The sequence below is a fragment of the Glandiceps talaboti genome, chromosome 2, assembly GCF_964340395.1.
Source record: "Glandiceps talaboti chromosome 2, keGlaTala1.1, whole genome shotgun sequence".
Lineage (NCBI taxonomy): Eukaryota > Metazoa > Hemichordata > Enteropneusta > Spengelidae > Glandiceps > Glandiceps talaboti.
In genome coordinates this window covers 6,868,716-6,880,614 of record NC_135550.1, presented here as the reverse complement: position 1 = coordinate 6,880,614, position 11,899 = coordinate 6,868,716, and the positions used below count along the sequence as shown (strand labels likewise).

The following is an 11,899-nucleotide window of genomic DNA, read 5'->3' as shown; positions in this document are numbered from 1 at the left end:
ATGTCCAGCCTAACCACAACACTGAAACTAAACTTATTACATGGTTGCTATGTTCATGGTCATGGTTGCTAGGAATTGATATGATTATGTTGGCCATGCTCATAAAGTTCCTTATAACTATGTCCATATACACAATTTCCAAAACACTTCAGGTATGCAGTTGCTGTGGGTTTAGTTATGGTTGCCATGGACTGCAACACTAAAGGTATGCAGTTGCTGTGGGTTTAGTTATGGTTGCCATGGACTGCAACACTAAAGGTATGCAGTTGCTGTGGGTTTGGTCATGGTTGCCATGGACTGTAAATAGGATAATGAACTACCATACTTGTTCACTTAGACCAGTAACTGTTATCTGTTTTTCCAGGAAGACTACAGCCACATAGACTAGTGTCTACTGGCTAGCATGCATATGGTTGCTACGATTTCAATATTGTTATAAATGTGAAATGCTTACATAGGCACATTCCTTGTAACATCCCTAACAAATGCTACTCTGTGGTTGAAAACACAGACACTGTGCAAAGAATATATAGACGTTTTTCCACCGATACACATCTCAGATCTACACACAGCTAAATAACTTAAATGGTGTGCTAATCATTTAGTAATAATGTTTTTTATTTAAATTCAATTCAAAAGTAATCCATTTGCATTCTAACTGAACAGAGAGTTTATTTCATTTAATGTTAGATAAAGATTTCAAAACACAATTTCAAATTTCAAAATTACATTTGCAATCATTCTTGTGGTTGATCATGTGATGAGTGTTTCTTCAAAATACTTTTATGTAGTGAAAGTTCACGTCCCAAATGGGGAGAGTCTGGCTTGACTTCATCACCCATACCTGGAAATTCACTGTCATACTCTGAAAAATGAATTGATAATGAGTTGAATGATTGATTGATTTATCTATAAACCATCCGACAGGCATTGCTCAATAACAGGAGGAAGGTTCAGTGTTAATGCAGGAGGAAACTGGAGTACCCAGGAAACCTGCGTTGTATGGTAGAATCAAACTGAATGGCACTCTTCTTACTTACAGCATGGTAATCTAATGAAACACTGAATGGGTTCAAACGCTGTGGTAAGAGGCAAGTGGTATAGCCATATTACCACAGACAACCCTAAGATTTTGTATTCAGAAGGGACTAGTACATAAAGCAATTTGTGTTGAACAATTCATCCTCTGAATAACTGTAACTTAGCATTTCATGTCATGGGCCAGTAGTTTGTAAAGACTATTTTTGTGGTCCAGCCACAAGTTTCAATGTATTTATATTGTTACTTTTTCTAATTTGATATGTAAATTTCTTATTTTTTCACTTCTGGCAAATATTATCATTAACTACCATGTGATACTCTTTTATTATTAGCATTATTGTATGTACAATAACAAACTTTTTACACACTTTTTTTTAGTATTTTGCAATTTATTGAGTTACAAAAAAAGACTTAATATATGTCATTTCACATTGTATATCCAAGTAGAAAAAACATAGTAGAGTTGTCTTATAAATTAAAATTCCCAGATAAATAACCATTTCTCATTCATATGGCCACTTTTTTAAATCTCACACATTACAAGGATTTTTTTTGTTCAAAATTACATAAACAGAATACAGATACTGATAGTGTGCAAGTATATAAAATTATTTTTGTACTCAATCACTTCAAAAAGAAATAAATATTACATAATTTCTGACATTACCTTTACTCTCAATGTTGGCTGCAAAAGTAACGGATGGAGAGGGTTCTTGTATTTGTATAATTTCTTCATCACTACTGTTGTAATCTGTCAACATAAGCGTTATATTTGAAATCATTCTCAATCAGCAATTCTATAAACAATTCATCACATGTATATCTCTCCTAATGCATATAAACGTGAAGCTAGGTGTAACTTGAGGAAAGAAGCTGTATGACCCAACAGGGATATATTAGGGGAGACTACATCCAAGGACCCACAGACTAAAAGCATGAAGTTTTGTGAAAGTCCACTGTATCAAATACCAGACTTATTTTCCTATACACAGTATGAAAGTGATGTGAAGTTCAAAAACTAATACTTTCAACCATACTTCCATTAATATAAGCCATAGTCATTGTCACAATAACATACACATCCACACCTACATGTCTGCATACAATGACATAGGGGCCTGTAGTATTTCTTAGATTGTTGTTTTTCTTGTCAACAGGCTAAAGATAATAACATTTTTAATTGAGTCTATTTCCCTTACTTTTAGGGAAACCAGATGTCCAGTAGTAACTAGCCTGGAATCAATGCGGATTTGGAATTTTAGATTTTGATTTCCAAAATCCAAATCTGCATGGATTCCATTAGTAGTATAACTCGTCTGTATGCAAATTAACATTTTCATCATCATGCGGTATTTAAACTAGAGGTCATAGCAATCACCCTCTTTTCTAAGCCAATCAGCAGACTGCTATTGTGGGCTACGTCACCAGGTTTCACATAGTGCATATTTGCATACAAAGGAGTTTGTACCAGACAACAACAATATATAAAAACTTTTGTATTTTCAAAGTTAAAAGGTACTATTTCAGGCTGGTTTTATCTGTGATTAGTGATTTATCTAACTTCTATGTTTGTCTGCATATTTTGATTGCAGGTAAATGGCCAGTAATCGCTAAGATTGTACAGGACATTTTGCTGTATGTTCCCCCATTAGTAAGTTCTAGTATACTGCGTATGTTAATACATTTGTAGTACCAGGATTTGTTTGATATGAAAACAACAATCTAAGTAATATGTGTCCCTGTGCACAATAACACTGAAATTTCATGACAGTGACAATGTCTGACTTGGAACACATAACATAAAACACTATACCATCATCTGAGATGTATGACGACACTGGTTCTGGTTCAATCTTCTGTTTGAGAACCCTTCGTCTGAACTCTTTCCAGACATAGGAGTCATTCTTTTTACACACAAAATAAAGAATCAGGTAACTACAAGACAAGGCCAAAGACAGCTGAAATGAAGAAAGAGAGAACAGGAAATATGTTACTGAAGCCTTAGAACCAGGTATGCTGGCTAGGTACAGTCCACCAAGAAAAAACATTATACTCAATAATTTGATATAACGAACAGTAGAAAACCAAAAACTTAGATGGGAAAAGTTTTCCATTAATTAAATGAGCAAGCATATGTGAAAGGAATGGGTATGTCAAGATGGAAATATTCATTTCAAACTGGTGTTACAATATTTTTCACTTGGGTTGACTTCCATGAAACTGATCAAACACACCAATGAAGAGGGTAGATTTCCTTCTACACTGTTTGACATGATACAGATAGAAATAATCATAGTAACTGTAGTTACTTACACCAATGCAAATATATGATAACTGTTTACTTGGGTGAAATCCATGCACTTTCAAAACAAACTGTGTGGTATAGTCACAGTATGTGGAGGCATCAACATCCCTGTAAGTCAAAAAAAAAAACCCAGTGAAGAAATGCATACAGTGTGAAAGCAAAGAGTACAAACTACTCAGTACTGTAACAGTCTTATTATTTGCCAAAGAAGAAAAGTGAGTCAGTATACCAAATTCATACAAGGGTGCTGTATGCAATGTGTGTGCAGTTCACTGTTACAACCTGCAAAAAACCCAAAAAAACACCAGTGCATTTGCTTGAATGAAATGGGCCAAGAAAAAACTTCACGCGAAGACAAGTTCAGGTAAAACCAACAATGCAACTGACACAAAAACAGTGGGTGCCGATATATGTTTACACAACGCTTTTATCAGTTTGTGTATATCTGTGGAAATTATAATGTAACAGTAACAGTCAGACTCGATCATTATAACATTTAGCATTCTATCAGTAAACAGTCTCAGCTATGGATACTTGGGACTCATGTGGTGTTTATACTTTGTTAGGTTACTAACACTAATTTCATTGTATGTCTCTCCATGAAACTTGTCTCATTCCTGTTTACCACAAGCAAAGCAAACGCATCTGTAATTTTTCACTGGTTGTACATGTAGTAACTGTATGTTTGTAACTGTACACAAACATACTAACAAGTTATTTTTTTAAAAATATATCCACACAAAATAGTCCATTTTTTAATTGAACTATTACACCCATACAAACAAATCAATTTTAGTATTCAACATTCATACAAACAAGTTGATTTTTCTCTTTTCCCACCCTCACTACTAACCTGTTGGAAACTTGGACTTTAAAGTAATATTCTGGTACATGAGGGAAATTGAGTGGTACATCAGCACAGGGAGACTTGGTCTGACAATGCCATTTGATTCCTCTGGTTGCAAAGTTGAACACCGTAGTACCTGTCTTGTCTTGTGTTGCATTTCTAGATATCCAGATCATGGAACCTGAATTCCTGTTTGATCATATCAACAGAATATAACATTATTACTGGTTACTAATAAGATTAAAAGGCAAAATTAAAAAAAAGTTGTTTCTGATAACATGACTTCAGAAAATAGGTCGTAATTTTATTGTAGTTTGAACTATTTCCATGGACTTGGATTAGTTCCTAGGAACTATTTCCATGGCTTTTATCAGATTTTTTTCTGTTACTTTCTCAAAGTTTGTATATATTGTTTTCTCTTTTTGGTGGAACAAATTTCAATTCAATTCAATTCAACCTGAATACAAACTTCAGACATCAGAACATGGAAAAGGGAACCTGTTACAAACAGGGAAAGTAAACAACTAAAATGGATTAACAACATTTGGCTCAGTATGGTGGACCAGCAGAGACTTGTATTACATTTCATGGTTTGATGGTTTGAACAGTGCTGTACAGATTGTACCATTACTATCGTTCAACAGAACAGGCCAGTATGTCGTGTCAGATAGCCAATTTTCTGGGCTAAGTTATACTTGGTATTGTAGCTTACAAGTTCTAAATACAACTAGATATTGTAAGTAACTTACGTGTCATACGTGTTGTAGCGTTTGATTTCTCTAGCAGAGAAGTGTTTCAGTTTTTGAAGTGTCACACCACCTCCAATGATTTGAAAGGTGTAGTTACCAGTAAAGAGTTCTCTGTGTCCTGTCACTTGGTCTTGAACATGGAAGTAGGGATAGAAATCTGTAACATAGTACATTAACAGTTTTAGCAACTATGTCTACTGTATCCAAATTGATCTTCGGAAGTTTGCTGTAATATAGAATCTCAAGTAAATACAGCAAATATACAGTAAGACTATAGTTTTTTTCACACTTTCCTCTTGAGAATATAACTCACTAATACTGAGCAGAAATTTTTGGCCACTTCTGAAAGTCAGGGATATATACTTGTTTGTATCTGTTAAAACCCATACCTGCTGGAGTTTAACTACAGAACATTGTTAAAAATTGGCCATATAAACATTAACAACTGACAATGGAAAATCATGGAAAAGCAAACACATATACATACATATGCACACACACGTGCATGCCCACTTATGTATGCATACACTGCACTCATTCACACACACACACACACACACACACACACACACACACACACACACACACACACACACACACACACACACACACACACATGCACACACACACAGAGGTCACAAATCCTATTCTGAGAGGTGCAAATCAAACACTTGTACAACTACTATTCTGAACTAGGGTGATATAATGATTTTACCATTTTCATAGTACAGGCAAGGTAATTGTGGGTTAGGTACAGCACAATCATAATTGAACTGATTCACTCTTGATAACTCATCTAATGATGCTTGCATATCAAATAGTAGCCGCTTTCCAACAGGACAGCCAATCATCACTTCTGTTTTGTAAAATCCCTGAAATTAATAACAAGACAACCAATCATCACTTCTGTTTTGTAAAGGGGACAACCAATCATCACTTCTGTTTTGTAAAGAGGACAACCAATCATCACTTCTGTTTTGTAAAGAGGACAACCAATCATCACTTCTGTTTTGTAAAATCCCTGAACTTAATAATTCTGATATTCTTAAAATTATACTCTAAGAAAAAAATGAACCATCTCTTCCATTTTGAAAATCTTTGAAATATTATATAAGGTATTTTAAGCTAACCATCACTGTGGTTGACTTTACCTGTAATTGTTTTCCATCATTAGTATCATCAACACACTTCAAGGCTGAATTCCATATCTGCAGCAACACAGTAACTAATCTCGGTGACAATTTGGATGTATCATCAACATCTCGGTCAGCATCTCTCAGGATTATCTGCAAGATATGTGTCAAAAAAGAATATAATACGAAAGTAGTAGTGAAAGATTAAAGAATGATAACATTTTTCACATCTCATAATTTTATTTAGAATATTCATATATATATATTCATATATATATAACTATATATATAACTATATATAACTATATAACTATATATATATAACTATATATATATAACTATATATATATAACTATAACTATATATATATATATATATATATATATATATATATATATATATATATATATATATATATATATATATATATATATATATATATATAGTTATATATAATCAAAGTAAGTTGGTTGGAACTTGAGGTGCTTAGTTGTAACTCCGAATTTCACGCTCAATGCGTTCATCAGACAACTGGCAGCTACTCGTTGTGTTACTGTATTTATATGTGTAAGGTGTGAAAGAATTTATTGGCAGTTAATTGTGTATTGTTTCTATGCATGCAAGGGGTCCTCAGATTTGTCAGGTGATGTTACTTTTGAAGTTCGCTATGTAGAACTTGTTTTCGTGTCGGCACTTTGAGATGAGTTCAGATTTTTTGTTGAGAAGTGTTTGTTTGTCGGCGTTGAGGATGCAGAGTTTTTCAGTTAGGCAGAGGTCGCTTCGTTTGGTTTCATTACTGTATGGGCGTGCTCTCTGTGATATAGACCAGTCTACTTTGAACGTTTTTTTATTTCTTTTCAGCTGCCAGATGTATTTCGAAAGTTCAGTGCTGTTTTTTGGTATTTTTCGTGTATAATTCCCGCCCTGCTTACCTAAGCATCGAGCACTCTATTCTACGAGTTTTATACTATTTACTATAGTTATATATGTATAGTTATCATATAGACACCATGATATTGAATCATCACCTCTTTCTATCTCCTCCAGAGGTATAGTTTTGTATCCTTAATAACAATGCAAACTTTCTGATATATTAGAATTATTACTTAGCATAATACACATATTGCAAAGGGGAATCCCAAGCATCACAATAAACACACAAAAAATATAAAAATGTAACTAGAAAATAATGGATTTGAATACCTGATATGTTATGGTGCTATTGACAAAATACACTTGTCTTTGAGTTAATACTTGTAGTAAGTCTGGGTTAGAGACATCTATCTTTAGTTGGGAATTCTCCAGTACTGTCATATAGGATCCTACAATATAAAACCAGAAAATACAATAGCATATTAGAAATATACCTGTAACAACATACTCAGTCTGGTAGTTCCACCATATGCAAATGAGTTCCCTGTACACTAGGTGACAGTACACATATATTTGTCTATCTAATCATCAAATATGGGCATATCATTTTACTGTACTGATACTATTCAGTTTATAAACTAGTGCCCTGTACTTTTCATCTCCACAAACACTACTTACATTTGTATGATATGTATATATAGATTTTAATATTGATGTGGCAAAGTCGTCTAGTAATTCTGAAAAACTGCTAAACACACTATCGTGTTTGCATTTTGAACAAACTATTAGAACTCCTACCCGTGTAACAGATAGATCTGAAACAATAATTGACCACCTCTATACGAATATGAGTTATGTCCACACTGATTCTGGCACTATTCTAGCCGATGTTTCTGACCATGTTCCAATCTTTACCTTTTTCAATAATGTAGATATCTCATTCTCAGACACAGGCAATGCATGCAATCTTGTAAGGGATTTTTCAAAATATGATAAGGATGAATTTGCTAGGGAAATTGAGAGTGAATCCTGGGATGGTGTTCTGAATTGCCAGGATGTTAATGACTCGTATAACTATTTCTGTACACGGTTTCTCGAAGTTGCTTCAAAGTATGCCCCACTGAAATCCATGCGACGGCGGGGTAAAAAGAAAAGAAACGACAAACCCTGGATAACGAACGCAATTAGGAAATCAATAAAGAAGAAACATGCTATGTACAGAAAACTTATCAAAAATAATTTCCGAGAACCAACTCTGAGTCATTTCAAAAGGTACAGAAATATTTTAACGAGTGTTCTAAGAAAAGCTAAAAAGTATTACTATACAAACACTTTTGTGTCTTTGCAGAACAATATGAAAGAAACATGGGGAGTTATCTCTGAACTAATTGGGAAACAGAAATGTAATCAAATCAAAATTCCAAATCAATTGAAGCGTGTGTCTGGGAATGATACTGTGACTCATACTCATTTGCAAGATATGGTGGAAGATTTTAATGATTTCTTTGTTAGTATTGGACCAAATCTTGCTGAGAAAATTAACACTTCACTTTCAACGATACCTGATCATATGTCATATCTCGGTTGTAATGCTTCGAATACCCTTTTCCTACAACCTGTAACTGAAGAGGATGTCAAAACGATGCTCTTATCTCTAGATATTGCCAAGGCAACCGGTTACGACAATATTAGTGTAAAACTCATAAGGGATTCGGCTGATCATATATCGAAACCATTGTGCCACGTTTTGAATTTGTCATTCATAAAAGGTAAATTCCCAAATGCTCTAAAAATAGCACGGGTTGTCCCTATATTTAAAAAGGGAAACACAGAAAACACAGGAAATTATAGACCAATTTCTATTTTGCCTTTACTAAGCAAAATTTTTGAAAAAATGGTTAATAATCAAATTTTAAACTTCTGTGAGAAAAACAACACATTTTACAAACACCAATATGGTTTTCGGAAGCAACATGGCACTAAACTGTCTTTGATCAGCCTCACCCAACATCTTCTTGAAGAAATTGATAAGGGAAATCCAACACTTGGGTTATTCATTGACTTTTCGAAAGCGTTTGACACCATAAATCATGATATTCTAATATCAAAATTAGAATATTATGGAATACGAGGTTTGCCCCTTCAATGGCTAAAAGATTATCTCACTTTCAGGTATCAGTTTGTAGGTATAAATGGTGTTAATTCCTCCAAACGGGCAATTACTTGTGGTGTTCCCCAAGGCTCAATTCTAGGACCTACACTTTTTCTTGTATATATTAATGATATACCACTATCTTCCGATTTATTTGACTTTAGATTGTATGCCGATGATTCAAATTTATTCCATACTTTTACTGATAGAAGTAATATTATTGATATGACATCAATGAGCTATGAACTAACAAATATCACAAATTGGTGTGATGCGAATAAGCTAACGATAAATCTAGCTAAAACGAATTACTTAATTCTGAAAAGCAAAAGGAAAACAGTGGATAACACTGGATCTATGCGCATAAAAGACACAATACTGCAAGAAACTGATACTGCATCATTTGTTGGAGTGTCAATTGATCAGTGTATGTCCTGGAAGCCACAAATAACTGCTGTAAATTCTAAAATAAGCAAACTTACAGGCATATTCCTACATATTCGCAAAGTTGTGCCTCAACATATACTTATCATGCTTTATAACTCCACTGTTCTCCCACACATCACATATGGACTGGAAGTATGGGGGAGTACGTACCCGACTTACCTTAATGAATTATTTATTGTACAAAAACGATTAATTCGTATTATGACTTTTAGCAAATGGAATGTACCTTCAGAACCATTATTTCAAAAGCTCGGTATTCTAAACATTTTTCAACAACACAGCCTACAATTAGCGATGTTTGTCCATGATGTTTTACATAAAAGACTACCAAGCATCTTCCACGATTACTTCACTACAATTAGCCATTCTTATTCAACACGGCAAAGCAGGAGAAGCGATTTGAATATTCCAAGAACAAAACATAGGTCGGGCCAATTCAGCATAAAATATGCAGGTGCGAAACTATGGAATAAAATACCAGTGCATATTAGGACTATACAATGCAGGTCAGAGTTTAAGCGGGAATTTAAAAAATGTCTACAGTCTGGTTGTTTCGGGATCTAGAGCTCATGTTTAATTTATTTTGTAATTTCAGTGTATTTCCATGTATCATCTACCACGTTAAATAGTCTTGATTGAAACAGGGCAAAATTAAATGATAAGTGTCATATGTTTTGTGAGGGGAGGACTCGATTAGTTGTGTAACAACTACTTCCACACCCTTTTCCCGAATAACACGTTTATGTATATACATAAGGATATTTAGTTCTGTTCTGTATCACATTTTTTTTTTTTTGTACGTGGGAATAAATTATTATTATTATTATTATTATTATTATTATAGATAACTTCATATCTCACAACACAAACTAGTACAAACACGTGGTACAAACTTCTAATGTTAGTTGACTATACCTGGATACTGTAACCTGTTGCTACACTAATGCTAAGTATGATTTCAACCAACACATTTGTGTCCAGGCAATTCTCATACTCTAAAACTGATACCAAATTATGTCTAATGTGGTGAGAATTCCTGAAAATAAGTTGACTATACCTGGATATTGTGCCCTGTTGCTTACATCTACACTAAAGTGTAAACTCACACAACATAGTCCTGTCTATAAGTATAACACTAGTTAACTATACCTGGATACTGTACACTGTTGTTTACATCTACACTAAGTGTAAACTCATAGGACATAGTCCTGTCTAAGTATAACACTAGTTGACTATACCTGGATACTGTACACCGTTGCTTACATCTACACTAAAGTGTAAACTCATAGGACATAGTCCTGTCTAAGTATAACACTAGTCATAAGTTGACTATACCTGGATACTGTACACTGTTGCTTACATCTACACTAAGTGTAAACTCATATGACATAGTCCTGTCTAAGTATATTCTATCGGGTAACTTGGTGTCAAAGCTTTCTTCTTCAAAAATCTGTGTAAATTGTAAAATGAGAACAATAAATATATCAAGTCAGGACCAACTTGACAAAAAGTCAGTTTTATAGAATACAATTCCTAACCAAACATAATAATTATTTTTTCGTAACCAAGCTGAGCATGTCTAGTAGTACCAGCTATATACAATCACCTACATCATATCATTGGTGAACAATAAACAAATAAAAATGAATTGGATTGATAACGCTTGGCACAGCATGTTGGAAATACAGAGAGACAAGTATTATGTTCCATCATTTGATAAGAAGAGTTGTATGGCCTCTTTACATAATAGTTCACATTCATAAACAAATTTAAAGTTCCCCTGGAGATTTATGTACATGCAAAGAGGCCATAAGACTGTTCTTTGAAACCATGATATGTAATACAAGTCTCTGCTGTGCCAGTTGTTATTAATCCCATTCATTGGTTTACTTTCCCTGTTTGTACCAGGTTCTGATCATCAATGGTATGATGTCTGCAGTTGTATATTTGGTCAAAATCAAGATAAACGTAACATAAGAGAATAGGTATGTATAATTCTAATATATTTTTTACTGATAATTTTTAGATCTTATTTCTGTGAATATTAGACTTAAACTTATATGCACTTGTTGTATCTAGTCCTGGTCATAGTTTGTATTTCACCTGATGACAATCCTTCACACATATATCTCCAGTATATATATACACAAGTTCTCTCCTTCAGCTTTAGAATTAGAAACAGACATGTTTTGAACAAATCACTTGTCCTTCATAGCCTGACTGAATCTGATCCAAATTTGCAGGAGTTGTTGAGGTGTGAAAAGGTTCCAATATATGTAAATTGAGGTGTCAAAGTACTTATCAGTTATGTAAATCTGTCCACCTTCTGTTCTGATGTCACTGCAGGTTGGT

At 33.9% G+C, this 11,899-nt stretch overlaps 1 protein-coding gene across 1 annotated transcript in view; it reads right to left on the bottom strand.

The window, feature by feature from the left end:
* Positions 1-737: 737 nt before the first annotated feature.
* The window catches only part of LOC144453721 (cation channel sperm-associated auxiliary subunit gamma-like), a 23,389-nt gene continuing 12,227 nt past the window's right edge, over positions 738-11,899 (bottom strand). Inside the window, exons 15-24 of the mRNA XM_078145054.1 lie at positions 10,883-10,997; positions 7,279-7,397; positions 6,094-6,228; positions 5,658-5,814; positions 4,943-5,099; positions 4,200-4,382; positions 3,355-3,454; positions 2,855-2,999; positions 1,709-1,792; positions 738-865 (exon numbers count right to left, since the gene is read on the bottom strand). Of these exons, the coding sequence (XP_078001180.1) occupies positions 738-865; positions 1,709-1,792; positions 2,855-2,999; positions 3,355-3,454; positions 4,200-4,382; positions 4,943-5,099; positions 5,658-5,814; positions 6,094-6,228; positions 7,279-7,397; positions 10,883-10,997 (1,323 nt within the window). The remainder of the gene's footprint in view (positions 866-1,708; positions 1,793-2,854; positions 3,000-3,354; positions 3,455-4,199; positions 4,383-4,942; positions 5,100-5,657; positions 5,815-6,093; positions 6,229-7,278; positions 7,398-10,882; positions 10,998-11,899) is intronic.